Source organism: Silene latifolia, chromosome 3 (assembly GCF_048544455.1).
Source record: "Silene latifolia isolate original U9 population chromosome 3, ASM4854445v1, whole genome shotgun sequence".
NCBI classification, from domain to species: domain Eukaryota; kingdom Viridiplantae; phylum Streptophyta; class Magnoliopsida; order Caryophyllales; family Caryophyllaceae; genus Silene; species Silene latifolia.
The window spans coordinates 9,748,795-9,765,504 of record NC_133528.1 but is presented as its reverse complement, the minus strand read 5'-3'; the positions used below and the strand labels follow the sequence as shown (position 1 = coordinate 9,765,504).

Here is a 16,710-nt window from a genome sequence, read left to right as displayed (position 1 = left end):
AAATTAACTTTTAACGCCATCAACTTTACCCAGATACGACAATATAGTTTTATATTTATATATATCCGACCACTATGCAAATATGATGAACATACCAGAGATATTTCAACATGCCAAATGTATATAAAATATGTAAACAACTGGACTCTTATAAACATTTCACCCTCGATTAAAATTAAATTAGTTTATTCAATTTTACTCATACCATCACGCCAACAATGTTATCAACTAAACTTCAATTTTTTTTATCACTGGTTGAGATACATAACTACTGAACATGCCTGCTACTATCATCATATAAGGACATTATCAATTCATATTATTAAAGCTCGTGAATTAATCAAACACTGTATGAAGACTCAACCGAGAACACACCTTTACAAGTCATGCTTCACGTTATAACTTTCAAAGATCTCGAATAAATAACCGTTCGATTAAAACTTGATTTATATTACTTTTACAAAACACGGAGAGTTAAAATCACAGGGAAAAGAATTAGGTTCAAAGCACAAGAATATCATTTTTAAAAGAATTTTGTAATTCAATTGGTCAAGACAAGCATGTGACAGTAATTGGTCTGAAACTTGGGTCAGTTTGCAAAACTTATTATTTAATATTGAGACATCAAAAAAATTTTCGTGGCTTATCAATTTGAAAACACATGTGAATTTTAGGATCGGTGGAGTTGGAATTATGCGAGAATTGTTAACACAATTTAAATGAGGATTTTTACAACATCATTGGTCAAGCGTCACTGCACAGAACTTCCTAACCACATCTTACTAAAATATTTACTTCTCCTAATCCGTATATCATATAAGCATGAAACCAACGTCAATGAACACTAACTCGCGAGGCTATCTTTCATAAAAATTTTCACCGATAGGCAAGAAACAGAAAAGAAATGGTAGTAAGGTCCATTAAAGAGTAACATCAACCGAAACGAGTTTTATCACTAAGTTATTTATTTACTATGTTCCAACTCTTACAATCACACTATTGATACTAACCCATACCAAATTAGATCTCACACTGTACTTATGTAAACATATACCCCATAGAATCCCTTCGCATCTCGATCTACCCATTACATCTAAATCACGATTGCTATGACTAAAGATATGAAATTCTGTCGTGTTTCCTATTACTAGCACGATACTATACTAGCATGGTTTCGGGATCACACAACCGCATATTACTTAGTCATATTAGTACTATCAGCACATCATTCAACATCCACCTAGATAACTATCATTGACTCGCAATTACTTTTATGCTCACGTCTAACACAACACTTCATTGATTATTAACCTGAACTCGAAAATTTATTTCTCATTTCCCAACATTATATGATCACGCCATCGTTCATACAAAATACTTACCGCAGCGTTGTCCTGTAGAATGGTTAGAATATATATAGGTCTCAAGGTATATATCAACTCGATTATGCAGTAATCAATGCATCAATCAACACTTAGGCAATGATATAGAAATCCCGGGTTCAACCTCAAGCAACTATTCTACCCTTTTCTCTCGTATACCCTCAGGGTTGTCCGAGTCAAACTGAGAGGGCCACTGGTTCGGTGTGAGGGGGCCCCTAACTCAAACCTTACCCCAGTGTGCTCCTAACAGTTCTATCCCGGTGTTCATTTTATTTAGACACATCCTAGGTTCATTGGGCTCATTAGTTTAGGCCTGTCTGATACCACTTTGTAACACCCCGGTTTATAAAAGAAGTCCTCGTCAAGACATTCCTTAATAAAACGGACTGTTACCATCTCGGTTTCCCGAGGTAGTGAATAACAAATTAAACTCCAAGGCAATTTATATAATATTTTAACTGAATTATTACAAACCTCTTTTCAACTCAAATTACAAGAACTGACATAATTAAAAGTGACAGTCTTCTAGATGATGATCTAGTTACTAAGTCGTCGATCCGATGTCTCACGCCCGTTAAGCTCCCGTCCTATCTCTTAAACTCCGTCAAGTCTCGCTCCCATAAAACGGATCATCACAGGTGTTCACGAATACACAGGGTCAACCACGAGGTTGAGTAGGGAAAACAAAATAAGTACGACAACAAAATACATAACTCCCTTTCCAATTCGTCACATCCTCCACCTCTCCATATCACAGACCCTGAATAATCTCCGCTCCATATCATATCACAGACCCTGAATAATCTCCGCTCTATTCCATATCACAGACCCTGAATAATCTCCGCTCCATATCATATCACATACCCTGAATAATCTCCGCTCCATATCATATCACAGACCTTGAATAATCTCCGCTCCATATCATATCACAGACCCTGAATAATCTCCGCTCCATATCATATCACAGACCCTGAATAATCTCCGCTCCATATCATATCACAGACCCTGAATAATCTCCGCTCCATATCATATCACAGACCCTGAATAATCTCCGCTCCATATCATATCACAGACCCTGAATAATCTCCACACTGTCTTATATCACCACATGATAGGATATGCATAACATAACAAAATTAATATAATAAACAATACCACCTGCAATTCTCAAGACAGTTCAAGAATTCGATTGAGTATTTAAGTGGAATATAAACCCAGTCTATTCCCCTACCTCAAATTGCAGAATGACAATCCAAACAGCTGCTAAAAATACTCCACGCGAAAACCGTCACCTCGCCTGAACCGCCACCTCAGCCACCCTAGCAACCGCCGTCAGCTTCTCTCTGCCTCTCACTCACTTACTTGCACAGTAGGGGTGTATAACAAATTAACAATGGAAGGGAATGGGTAGGTTTTGTCGGTTTTAATAAGGGAGAAGAGGAACAAGGGAGTATGGTTTGCATGGGTGTTGGTGTAGGCATGGAGTATGGTGTGGAAATTGACGTGAACAAGGGAGTATGGGTAGTATTGGTTCCATAAAATAATCAAGCATGCCTTTTGCTTGTCTCAAGGGCACGAAACACTCCCAAAAATACGGTCCCCATAATCAATTTGGGTCCGATTGGTTTCTTATTTGTGTTTAACCAATACCCGAAATCCTATACTTAATTATCTTATGTGAAACGTAAACTTACGAGAATACTTCCGTATTATCCCGACACTGAGTAACATAAATATGTACCTACATTCGTGATTAAATTTACCGTCTTAATTAACTTACGATAGTTTTAATGTTATTATCGACTCAACTATTTTCCCGACATAATTGTAATACAAAATGTATAATAATTAATATAAAATAACATCCGTTTAATTAATTATATTATATAAAAATACGGGGTATTACACTTGCATATTATTATTATTATTTTTTTTAAGTTATTCCGTTTTTTAAGTAGAATAATTATCAATTTTATTTGAAAATGAGTGAAAATTAAATTACAATTTCCTAATTCAATTAGACCCTTATTAAACCCTAAAAAAGGGTTTAGCAAATCCCACACTTTTCCCACACACTAAACTTTAGTACGAGGTTTCTTCAATCAAATTCCAATTTCCCGATTTTAACATACTCTAAATTACACCATTTTTATTGAAACATGCAGTTTCTAGCTAGAAGATTATGTCACAGATCCCTCTACAAAAGAGTTCGTATTTCATCATCTTATTTTCACTTTTATATTTCTGTCTTTATTTTAATTTTTTAGCTTCAGAATTTGATGGGTTTCTGCTAAAATGTTGAAATTTTCGTTATTTATTATGTTATTCAATTCATTTTCTGAATTTGATTGTCAATTCAGGTATTGTGTTGCAGTTTAATTTCATTATTATTGTGTTGCAGTTTAATCTAGTCAATTGTTTACAGTTTTTAATTCTTTGTGATTGAGACGGAGGGAGTAGATTACAGTAGCCAGTTTCCGCTACGCTTCCTGCTGTAGCATGAATGCCTAATCAAAACTTAGTTAGTCTATGATCAGTTATCCATTTATTGTAGTTAGTATGTTTCATGGAACTAAGTGCATTTGTTATATAGTCGGAGGTAAACAAATGATTGAGATGGAGGGAGTAGATTACGGTAGCCAGTTTCCGCTATGCTTCGTGCTGTAGCATTAATGCCTAATCAAAACTTAATCAGTCTATGACCAATTTATCCATTTACTTCATTTAAGAAATTTCATGAAACTAAGCGCATTTGTCGTCATTTAGGTTGATTCATTTGGAATACATTCAAACATTGATTATGAACATATGGAATCACCTGTTGATCTTGGGAATCCTCATACTGTAGCCAGTTTTCGCTGACCCGGGTTGCAGATGTGGGACCTGATGGGTGGCTGTCGACTGACATGTTGTCGTGAGCTATCGTTTGAATTAGTGTAACTATCCCTTTTGTTTAATGTATGCTATTGGGTACTTCTGTGTTTCAGGTCACAGGATGCCACTCATATTCTACAGCTGGTATTTTCGACGCAGGCCAGCCAACTGCATTATCTCACCCTGAGGTATTGATTTCATGAGAGAGTAGCCTTTATTGTCGACTCATATATTTTATGACGAGTCTTGTATGAGATGATTTCCCATGTGAAATTAAGCCAAATCATGCCCATTTCTTCGTAATTTTAATTTTCTTGTTAATGGGTTTGTCGCACATAGGCCACATACAACACCGTCTCATATAAGTTTTTGTGGTATAGTGCTATTCTGATCTCAAAATTGTGTTGTTTTAGTTACTAAAAGAAGGCGAGATCACCCACGGTATAACTAGTGATGAGTACATCTCGAGAAGAAAAAGATTGTTGGAGCTTCTTCCAAAAAATAGTTTTGCCATCATTGCAGCTGGCTCTGTGAAGATGATGACTGATGTAGTGCCTTATCCATTCCGGCAAGATGCTGATTTTTTGTATCTCACTGGATGTCAACAACCTGGTGGTATAGCCGTTTTGGGTCATGATATTGGTTTATGCATGTTTATGCCAGAGGCAACCCTTCATGTATGCATGACTCTTCCACTTGTAAAGCATGATGTTATGCGCTTCTTATCTGATTAAGTGATATCCTGATATATGTCATTTTCCCAGGATGTCACTTGGGAAGGAAATACTGCTGGGGTGAACGAGGCACTGGAGATATTCAAGGCTAATCAGGCATTTCCTATATCTAAACTTCGTCAGGTATCTATTTTCGCATTTTTTTTATCATTTCTTTTTGGTTTATCTGCACTACTCAAATCCGAAAGAAAATTGCTGTTTGTATAGTGTCCGTTGTTATAGATACAAAAAGGGGTGTATGAAAATTTCTGTATCATTGATTTTATGCTTTATAATCAAGAATTATCAATTTCCAATGGACTCAGAATTTTATTATACTTTTTATCTGTATATGATACTATGATGAAACAAAGCAAAAATGACTTACTAACTTACTAAAGTGACTACGCCTCTTATATCGGGAAACAGGAGTTTGGTAATGCAATTCTCTAGACAATTTCTGTTATGGGTTCTTCTGAAACAGTCTCTGTTGTTCGTAACATTCGCACGGCTCCATACTTTGCCGCATCCCATCCCCTTTACAGTTACACAAGATATGCGGCACTTTTGAGGCATAGGGGTAATGTTCTTTTTAATTGTCATATAGTCCTGGATTATATTTCAAAAGGAGAAAAAGAGAGAGAAAAACTGTTGGGGAAATACTTGTGGGAATTTTGGTATTTCCTATAGTATCCCTTCATGCATTGACCCTTTTTTTTGTTCTTTGTGGTTGATACAAACAGAAACTTCCAGGCATTATAGGAGAATCTTCTGCATTGTTTCATAATGTGAAGACTGGTACAGGATCTTACATGGACTTGGAACCCTTTCAAAAGGCTGTCGACAAAGGAAACGTGAAAGATCTTTCTGCATACACTCACGAATTGCGTTGGGTCAAATCACCAGCAGAACTTAACTTGATGAGAGAGGCTAGTTCAATTGGTTGCCAGGTAACTTCGTTAGCTGCTGCCTATTTAGTTAGGTTTTATGTCGGTTCAATAGTGCTTTGTTTTTGTGGTAATATCATATTAGCGATGTAGCTTTTAATCCATTATTCATGTGTTCCGGCATATTTAAGCTCTCATGTCTCTTGTGGATTTTAACATGTTATAACTTGTACTATTCAAAACGTAGGCCTCATTTCTCCAATTGGGATGCATTTTTTAAAAGTGCAAAATGCGTAAACAACTAAACTATGACAAAGCAAGTCTCGCCTATATCTGTCAAAGTGCTACTTTAGCTGTATTAGGGCTTATAAATAAAAATAAAATAAATTTGTCATTGCTCAAAAAGTTCCATATTAGAGCTTACTTTTTATAATTTCAATATACATATTTTGTTTTAGCTTCTAGTCAAATTGGGATGAAATCTGTAGTACCAGATTTGATGATACCACCATGTTATGTGCTATCTTTTCAGTTACCTCCATTGTGAATTTGTGATTGTACTTTTATGACTGAATACTTTTCCTCCCAGGATGAGCAAAATAAAGTGTTTTATCTATTTATTTTTTTTGTTTAGGCTCTTTTGCGGACAATGTTTGACTCAAGGACCTATCCCCATGAAGGAATGATGGCAGCAAAAGTGGAATATGAATGCAAAATGAGAGGTGCCCAAAGAATGGCGTAAGCTATCTTGCTCTTGAAAACATTGTTCAGCATTCGAGAATTATTCATGTATTTTCCCTTTCTCTTTGTTGTACTTCCTCCACCACAGAGTATTGTTACACTCCAATTTAACCTCTTCCAATTGGCTCCTGTCAATCTGGGGTGAATCACGATGACAAATATTCAATGCGACTTTAATACCATACATAAATCATATATTCAGGGGTAAACCAAAAATGAAAAAATAATTTGTTCTTTTTTAGACAAAAAAACTGATTACTTCCCGTATGTCATAGAGTACTTCCAGGGTTAGACTACCTCACCCCATGAGACCTATTTAGTGGCACCATGTTAGGGGGGGTGGGCCGGTGGGGGGGGGGGGGGGGTGTTCTATGTCCTTATCTTTCTTGTTTGTTTTGACTTACGATTGGAATAGAAAAATGAAATGAAACAGACTAACAGAGATATGTGCAGTTTCAGGCTACATATAGTTTTGCTTTGCATATAATGTGCTTTTTAGCTATTTAGAAGGATTGCGTGGTATAATATTTCTTTCTTTTTGTTCACTAGATTCAATCCTGTAGTTGGTGGTGGTACTAATGGCAGTGTGGTACATTATTCTCGAAATGATCGGAGAGTGAGTTTATTATTTTCAACTCTTTTTTTTAGTATACTCAACCTAGTGCACTTTGTGAAGCCTCATCATCATTTTTCAGGTTAATAGCGGTGAACTAGTGCTAATGGACATTGGGTGCGAGTTTCATGGCTATGTCAGTGACATGACTCGAACATGGCCGCCATATGGTAGATTTTCTCCTGCTCATGTAAGCTATTTTCCCTAGAAATTGCAGAAATTCTGTTAATGGAATTTGATGATGCTTAAAATACATGTATCTAAATTGTAGTACATTAGTAACTCGTGTTTCTGTCTTGACCTGTGTCATGTTGATCTCGGGGTTTTAAATCTCGGCCGAGACGTATCGTATCGCCCGAGATGTATCGGTATCGGAGGCCGCCGATACGAGATATCCCGAGATGTATCGGGCAAATTGAAAAGAAGAAAGTATCGGCCGAGACGACCGATTTATAACGTGTATCGGCCAACTCGGCCCGATACAGCCCGTGATGAACCCGATATGAACGAGTTATAACTTGTACCGGCCAAGTTTTTTAATGGAAAGCTCTTAGAAATTGTATAGCATTGATCAAATTAATTATCCTAAGTAGAATTAATCTTAACTTTATATGAAATAGTCAATAGATGATGAAATATCTACAAAAGCTTGTAAAATAAATATCACTGCGATAATAGCGATTCGGAGCGCGACGGCCGAGTCGGGGACGATTCCGCGACTCCGTTACCGCGACCGATACCGCTATTTAAAACCCAGTACTTGATCTTGATAAAGGGGTAAAAAATGGAGTTGTAGTTCTGTTTTGTTTTTTTATTATTTCTCCTGTTTTTTTTCTTTTTCATTCTCCTTTAATTGTTTTTTCCCCTTCATCATTTGCTTTTCACCTAGTCTCGTTTTTTTTTTTAATTTTTTTTTTTAAATCTTGTTTACTTTCTTGTGTTTTCCTTCACATGTCCTTCTAATGCTCTCTTTAAATTTTGGCTACCCTTTATATGTTTTACCATCTTCTATGTTAGCAAGTAGCAACCCAAATTATTTCGTTGCAAGTCTTTGTTGTTGCCATTGTTGAAGTTCCTAATTACTCCGTACTAAACATTTTGGTATGCTTTGTTGAGTTTTATAAATTGAATGACTTTTACTGGTCTCATAAATTGTTTTACGAATGTGATGCAGAAAATTGCTTATTTTCATCTTCTTTGTTTCCACTTTCATAAGTTTTGATGTGCTTTCGTTTGTTGTGTACAGGCTGAACTTTATGAGCTTATTTTGGAGACAAACAAAGAATGTATAGAGCTCTGTAAACCAGGTGTAAGCATAAGCGAAATACACGAGTATTCGGTATGACATTCTGTGGTCTCATAATAGATGGAGTTTGAATTTCTGATTTCTGGTCTGTCAATCTGTCATTCGTTACGTTTATGCAGTTGTGCACACAGACAGTGTTTTAGTGTTCCCAAAAAAGCCAATTCTTGTACTTCTGAATTTTGATACATATGAACATATGGAGATTGCGGATTTCATTAAAAAAAATACTCCAGAAATTTTGAAAATAGAAGTTAGGGAGTAACAAGAGTATCTGCTAATCGTAATGTGATGCTGATTATATACGCTAACCGATTGTATGCTATGTGCTTGTGTAGGTTCATAAGCTTCACAAAGGATTAACAAAATTTGGGATATTGAAAAATAAAGCGAGCAGTTACCGATTATATCATCAGCTCAATCCCACAAATATAGGTGTCCCTCATGACTAATGTGATTTTTGTTCACTACTTGGATATTGTTGTCCGAATAATAAGCAAAAAAAAGGGACAAAGGCTTTGGCTTGAAATTTTGACATCTAATCAAGAATTGGCCGACTTATCTCTTCTTATTTTATTCTTCAGGTCACTATCTAGGCATGGATGTTCATGATTGCTCTACGATCAGCAATGACCGTCCTCTGAAGCCAGGCGTAGTAAGTAGCGTGCATTTTCTCATCTTGTATAAATTCTTGTTGGGGTTTTCTTTTCATTTTCCAAAGGAGCGAGGCCCGTCCTTTTTCTTTTCATTGGCTAATTGCGTTGTATATCTAAATACGCTCACTCTATGTTACTCTGACTCTCTTAGAAGTATTCGACATGGCTTGGTTCTTTCTCCTTTTTAATGGAAAACTCCGCATGCCTTTGGCCTAAAATGAAGTACCCAATGTCGTGTCGTGCCCATGTACGTGCGTCATGCGTGGCCACTCAAGGTGATATGAGTAGTTCAAGTAACATGGGGCTTGAGCTTGCAGAATGGAGTTTACCACCGTCCATTTGTTTTCACATATGTTTCTCATTTATTTATTTATTTTCGCCAGGTTATAACAATCGAGCCAGGTATCTACATCCCATCCTCATTTGATGGTCCAGAGAGGTAATGTGCTCTTCATTCTCTTTCATGTTTTTGGCGCTTCCTTCATGCTGGTTTATGTCAAACAGTCAAAGTTTGCACTCCATAATATCAATCGGTTGCTTCATGCGTGTATTAGATGATCTGGTTGATTATAATATAGGTTCCTAGAAACACTCAATTACCCTTTATGGGTTTCGTCAAAAAATAAAAAGAAACACTCAAGTACGTTACTGTGGGCAACGTGAATTTCTCACTCTTTTCATCCTGAAAAAATTAATCATGTTCAAGCAAGGTCCCATTTTGAAATAAGTTAAGTATGAAGCGCTTCCGTGTTTAGTTCTAGTTACTTCTGAAATTTCACTTAGCCATCGTATCACACTGGACCCACAGCCAACATAAGGCAAGACACATCCCCGACAGGACGAAATCAAACATGATGCTGACAGTGCCTGACACTTTACTGACATCATCAGATTGAATTTTTAACTGCGTTAGATAAGAGCAAGAAGAGAACATGGTAAAAAGAACACTTCGAAGAAGAATAAAGAAGAGATAGACATAGAGGAGGCACGGGTCCGTTTATGACAAAGGAGAATTAAGAGTTGGAATAAATTTAATTTTTCACAAAAGGAGTCGTGTCCGTGTCAATCTAGTTGGCCATGAGTCAAGACATTATACGTGTGGCACTTAACGTTTTAAAATGGAGTGTTCACTAATCATTTCCCTTGGTCGAAGTAAATATTGGATCGTTGAAGTGATTTCAGTTTTCAAGTCACATAACTAATACTGAGTCTGAATATTGTTTTCAGGATTGAACTTACAATTTCACTTGACTGAACTGAATACTGATCTTTTTTTTCCCCATGTGTATGCAGGTATCAAGGTGTTGGGATTAGAATTGAAGACGAAGTCCTTATAACAGATACTGGCTATGAGGTACAACGTCCACTTATTTAAAATTACTGCCATTCAATTATAACACTTGATAATAATGGGTATAAAAATTTATGTCGGTAGAATTCTGAAGACGTAGATGGGGTGGGGTGATCAGGAATTCAGGATTCAGGAACAATTTTCTGAGCTCATGATTAGTAATGGTGTAGTGTATGGTGGACTTTGTATTAAATTTTGGTTGAGAGTTGAGACTTGATCTTGGCATCAGTTTTCGAGTTCTTATATCAATCGCTCCGCTATAAATGCGACTGTTAACGCCTCAAAATGTTAAACCTTGACTTGACCTAATATTTCCAGTGGAATCTAATAGTCTAATCACAAACTCTCATTTGTGAGTCACAAGCTTGCCACAGGGTAGATAAAGACAAATGATTTGTAATTCCCTAAGCACTCTATTTTTGTCTTATCTACTCATATGAGTGATATTTGACCCGTCATAAGCTTGTGACGGATATACCTGTCACAACTCACAAGGGAGACTTACTGTAGTCTAATACTCTCTAGTCTTTGATTCTGGATTATGATGAGATAAAACTCAATTACTCACCCTAGTGGCTGCACTTCCGAAGGATGTTGATGTTGGGGGAAGGGGATGAGATGCATGCAACCGTACCCTTGTCCTTGTATTGAAAACACAGAGGCGTCTCTAAACGACTCGTGAAATTAAAATGAGCATTGCCTTGACTGATACTTTCAGTTAGATATTTCATACACGACTTGTCCCTAACCTTTGAGCATCTTTTGTTATTGAAAACAGGTCCTAACTGGGTCATTACCCAAGGAGATTAGCCATATTGAGACCTTGCTTAATGACTACTTCCCTCAGACGACATCCGACTCCATAAGTTCAGCATCAAGTTAAATTGTGTAGATTCAATTTCCTCCAGCTTTTTCATTAGCTGGAATTTTTTGTCGCGGTGGGAAAGTATTTGATTCTTGTGTAAAATGATGCATTTTTGTATTCTTGTATTCTAGCTTCATTACTAGCTGATCATTTCATCATTTTGTGTAATATCTAATCCAAATCTAATAAAAACACTTTGTAGAACATAGAGCTAGTCCATGTCAGTCTGTGTGATCGAAAGTCGAAACAAATCAATTAAATGATCACTCTTATTTCTTGCCTATCTCTTTGATGTTTAATAATTGTACTCAGTTTTCCGATCAAATCTTCATCTTTGTTATTACCAGACTACTTTTAAAGGCTTGGTCGGAATGAGGTAATCTTATCCCCAGTCCTCGACCAAATCTCCCTTATTAACATCAATCTGTGCCACCACTTTTCTCGTTTTAAACTTCATTATTTCGTTAATAATTGCCTCCATTCAAGCAAGCCCTAAAGGTAGCCAATTTGTGAAACGGCTTGCATAGTGCGATAAAGTAACTACAAAATTACCACAGCAATAGAGGTAACAATGTCAAAATTGTTCCAAAACACTTCAGCTAAGTGAGTTTTGGTCTTCTATCGCGTACTTATTCAGCATCTACAAACAAAAAACAAATCGCTACATCATGGATGTTTTCATACAGCCAATTACTAAAGGCTAATTTAACAGTTGATGCCGACTGCTGAGTATGCGACTATTTCAGCACCTTAACGGCAATTTCCAAACCGCTACAGTACTTGCGCGCCTATTCTTTATCATTATACCTTTGCTACCACCTAATACAAAGCCGGCTGCCAGTCTTCAATGTGGCCAGTTTGAGGCAATCAATATTCCGCAGCAATAATACAAGACATTACATGCGCATGAATCAACCCGACGAATTATCTACTCGCTCCAATCCTCGGTGTCAGAGATTCAACGCCTGGAACACCGTGAGTTCAGTACTTCAGTTAATGTCAAGTCGTCAACAAAAACCCGAGAGGTGAAACAGTGAAAGGAAAAAAGATAGACGAAAAACAGCTTAAAAGTGTATCCTACTAATGCATGAAAAATGGAAATAAATACTCCCTCCGTCCCGGTCATTTGTTTGCCTTTTGGTTTTGACAAAAAGATCAAGGAAAAAGGAGATGACCAATTATTAGATGACAAGTGGACCAAATTGAGTGTGTAGGATCAAATTGCTCATCAAATGCATTTCCAAAATAGGAAAGTAAACAAATGACTAAGACATCCCAAAATGGAAAAGGTAAACAAATGACCAGGACGGAGGGAGTAATTGATAATTGTTAACTAAATGTAAAAACTGGTTAAAAATGAAGATGGAATTTTAAAGTACGCTAAATACTACTCCTACAAACAAGTTTTTACTTATCGGTGTACCTCAGAAGCTACAACCCATTTCCCATTGATCCAATCTTGATGCAACCTTAGCTTCTCGTGCTTAAACTCCATCTCCTCATTTGTGGCTTTGAAGAAAACTTTGTATTTTGAGCGGCCAAGGACTTTAAGGACGATGCCTACCCACCATCCATCATTATAAAGGGCATCAACTTCATCATACTGGTTGAATTTGACTACTTCAACTTTTGGAGGACATGGCCGAATGTGGAAGGCATCGACCTCTTCTCTCATAAGCTGTGTGTTATCGTCTGTCATTAGATCATGGTACTCAATAAGGAACTTGTCCTTCCGAGGAACCTCAATTATACTTGCAGCAAACCACGCACCCTCAAATCCATCTTCATCACTGCACACTTCAACTCGGTTGCCTTTGCTGAGAGGATTCTCTTCTTTGCCATTAATCTTCACTTCAGTGGCTCTGGCGTCCTGCGTTCAAGAGACAAATCAAAATATGCATGAGCAAGACATAAATCAATCCAATTTGTACGATTTCTACAGATTCGCCTTTCTGATAAGTTTGACTTGGCTATATTCAATTGCATCCCCTCTGGGCTCTGTCTCCCTACCCGCCTTATTCCTCCAAACCCCTCCATCCAAACGTGTAAAGGAAAAAGGGGTACAACTGTACAAGACACTCATCAAACCTAAAAACATTTTCGAATTATTTCATAACAACAATCCGAACTATTCTTCTAAACACAACTTACTAAATGTCAACTTTCATATGTTCAAACGAATATTATTTGGCCTACAGAAGGAAAATTATTCTCCCTCTAATTGCTTCCAAGTTCTTCCATCCAAACAAGGGATTCGTATCTAACAACTCGAAAACTACATCATACACAGTTTCATTTTTCCAACCAACATAAGCTGCAACAACCAACTACTTGTGGTAGAAGAAAATACATTCCATTGAATTTGGTTTCAATCATGAACTTAAATTAAATTAACCTATGTTTACCACAATTCAAATACAACCCGACTTACAAAAAAAATGTGACTAAACCTAAATAGACCAATATTCTTAGGACAAGGACATACACAAGCTAAACACTCAATTAGAACACTCACATGAAAATCACATTGCCTTTCCAATATGCCTATGAACAATCCAAATAGACCATTTCAATTGAATTGAATACAACAATCACAAGTTACAACAACATTACCGCAATGCCTCAAGCTCCACTAATTGCAGGGTAAAGGGTAAAGGGATCAGATGTACGCTACCTTACACCTATGCTAGCAACACAAAATGACTATTCCGAATAACCCAACATGAAAATTATGTCGAGAACTATATTGCACAACGGCTACTTCACAACAATCACAAACTTAACAACATAAATTAACCCACTAACCTCTTCCAAAGGAGGAACCCTAATTAAGAGCCTCTTAACACCTAACCTATGTATACCACAATTCAAATACAACCTAAACTCTACAAAATGTTATTCCAGCTAAATAGAATAACACTCCAAGGGTCAATGAATAATACTTCGTACAAGCTGAACATTCACTCAAAATCACATTGCCTCTTGCCTAATACAAATAGACGATGTCAATTTAAATCAAGACAAGTCACTAATTACAACACCATTAAGCGTCAAGAGCTCCCGCAAATTGCAGGGTAAGGGGTTCATACATAAGCAATCTTACCCTATGTTAACAACACAAACAGACCACTTCCGAATAAAACAACACTATAACTACGTCAAGAACTACATCAAACGACTATACTTCACAACAGTCACAAATTATGGCAACATTACCCCGGTACCTCAAGACCTCCCACAAATTGCGAGGTAAGGGGGTCAGATATACACAACCTTACCCCCGTACTAGCAACACAAAAAGACTATTTCCAAACAACCAACACTAAAACTACGTCAAGAACTACATCGAATAGCTGCTACTTCACAACAATCACAAATCAACTACAAAAATAAACCCACTAACCTCTTCCAAAGGAGGAACCCATGTGCTACAACACAAAGAGGGTCCCTTTCTAATAACCCAACATTCATACTATGTCAAGAACTACATCGAATAACCTGCTCCTTCACAACAGTCACAAATTACAACAACATTACCCCAGTACCTCAAAACTAAAACCTCCTGCAAATTATGAGGTAAAGGGTAAGATATGCACAACCTTAGCCCCGTGCTAGCAAAACAAAAAGACTGTTTCCAAACAACCAACATTATAACTACGTCAACAACTACATCGAATGACTGCTACTTCACAACAATCACAAATCAACAACAACAATGAACCCACTAACCTCTTCCAAAGGAGGAACCCATGTGTTACAACACAAAGAGGGTCGCTTTCTAATAACCCAACATTAATACTACATCAGGAACTACATCGAATTACTTGCTACTTCACACCAGTCACAAATTACAACAACATTACCCTAGTACCTCCAGAGCTCCGGCAAATTGCGAGGTAAGGGAGTCAGATATACACAACCTTACCCCTATGCTAGCAAACACAAAAAGACTATTTCCAAACAACCAACACTATAACTACGTCAAGAACTACATCAAATGACTGCTACTTCCCAACAATCACAAATCAACAACAAAAATGAACCCACTAACCTCTTCCAAAGGAGGAACCCATGTGTTACAGCACAAAGAGGGTCCCTTTCTAATAACCCAACATTAGTACTAGATCATGAACTACATCGAATTACCTGCTACTTCACACCAGTCACAAATTACAACAACATTACCCCAGTACCTCCAGAGCTCCGGCAAATTGCAAGGTAAGGGGGTCAAATATACACAACCTTACCCCTATGCTAGCAAACACAAAAAGACTATTTCCAAACAACCAACACTATAACTATGTCAAGAACTACATCGAATGACTACTACTTCACAACAATCACAAATCAACAACAAAAATAAACCCATGTGTTACAACACAAAGGGGTTCTTTTCTAATAACCAACATTAAAACTACGTCAAGAACTACATCGAATGACCGCTACTTCACAATCGCAACGAAATAATAAAAGAATTAGCTGAATTACCTCTTCCAAAGGAGGAACCCACTTGGCACCATCCCATTCCCTATGCAATCTCAAATCACAAACATTAAACTCACATTGTTCTCTAGTAGGTCTAAAATACACACAATATTTACAATCATCATCATCATCATTAACAACAATTTGAGTAATAACACCTTCCCACCATCCATCATTATAATAAGCATCAACATCTTCATCTAATTTAAATAATCTATGATTTTCTCTAGGTGGGATTGGTCTAATTTGAACAAAATCAACTTTTTCTCTTAAGGGTTTTGATCCATTATCAGCTAATAATGCATCATATTCAATTAAAACTTTTTGGGTATTTTTTGCAGGTGGATTTATAATTGTACCAGAAAACCATGCCCCTCTAAAACCCTCTTCTTCTATGCTTATTTCTACCTTCATTCCCTTTTTAAACTCAAATTCTGGCATTTTTTGGGTTAAATCATGTACCCTAAAACAGATGAATGAAGAACACAGATGTTTATATACTAGCTATAAAAATGGTGGTTTTTTTGTTTTTGTTTTTGTTTTTGTTTTTGTTTTTGTTGTTGTTAGTGTGGTAGAGAGATTATGACGTTATGAATTATGATCACCCGTGAAGATAACTACTCCGTATGATATAAATGGGGTGAAAGAAACGGGGTAAAAAGCTGCAAAAGGGTGGCTAAAAATCATGTTTCGTATTGTGGGTAGCATCCAGATGTGGCAGTCGGGTCGAGTTATATCGGGTTCGAGTTATATCAGTTCAGTCGTCAGCTTACTCTTTCGAGTTGAGTCGGGTCGGGTTATTTTGGGTCAAATGTTGTATCGGGTTTGGTCATTATTAGA

At 36.9% G+C, this 16,710-nt stretch overlaps 2 protein-coding genes across 2 annotated transcripts; one reads left to right on the top strand and one right to left on the bottom strand.

Annotated features, from left to right (window-relative positions):
- The first annotated feature begins 3,401 nt into the window (after positions 1 to 3,401).
- LOC141647142 (intermediate cleaving peptidase 55, mitochondrial) lies at positions 3,402 to 11,665 on the top strand. The gene is made up of 14 exons (XM_074455201.1): positions 3,402 to 3,589; positions 4,370 to 4,444; positions 4,670 to 4,933; positions 5,021 to 5,113; positions 5,713 to 5,919; positions 6,491 to 6,594; positions 7,147 to 7,213; positions 7,293 to 7,400; positions 8,457 to 8,549; positions 8,852 to 8,948; positions 9,098 to 9,168; positions 9,553 to 9,608; positions 10,463 to 10,523; positions 11,299 to 11,665. Exons 1-14 carry the CDS (start codon positions 3,542 to 3,544, stop codon positions 11,401 to 11,403), a joined length of 1,449 nt encoding a protein of 482 aa, XP_074311302.1. The 5' UTR covers positions 3,402 to 3,541; the 3' UTR covers positions 11,404 to 11,665.
- Positions 11,666 to 11,886: 221 nt separating this feature from the next.
- Positions 11,887 to 16,485, bottom strand: LOC141647141 (protein AGENET DOMAIN (AGD)-CONTAINING P1). The gene is made up of 3 exons (XM_074455200.1): positions 15,874 to 16,485; positions 12,809 to 13,255; positions 11,887 to 12,350 (listed from the first exon to the last, which is right to left on the bottom strand). The coding sequence occupies exons 1-3, from the start codon at positions 16,309 to 16,311 to the stop codon at positions 12,336 to 12,338; spliced, it is 900 nt and encodes a 299-aa protein (XP_074311301.1). The 5' UTR covers positions 16,312 to 16,485; the 3' UTR covers positions 11,887 to 12,335.
- Between the last annotated feature and the right edge of the window lie 225 nt (positions 16,486 to 16,710).

Coding starts and splice junctions, on each gene's coding strand:
- LOC141647141 (XM_074455200.1), bottom strand. CDS start 16,311: ATGCCAGAATTTGAGTTTAAAAAGGGAATGAAGGTAGAAATAAGCATA. Junction 13,256..15,873: donor GGGTTCCTCCTTTGGAAGAG/GTAATTCAGCTA, acceptor TCTTGAACGCAG/GACGCCAGAGCCACTGAAGT.
- LOC141647142 (XM_074455201.1), top strand. CDS start 3,542: ATGCAGTTTCTAGCTAGAAGATTATGTCACAGATCCCTCTACAAAAGA. Junction 5,114..5,712: donor CTATATCTAAACTTCGTCAG/GTATCTATTTTC, acceptor TGATACAAACAG/AAACTTCCAGGCATTATAGG. Junction 10,524..11,298: donor TAACAGATACTGGCTATGAG/GTACAACGTCCA, acceptor TATTGAAAACAG/GTCCTAACTGGGTCATTACC.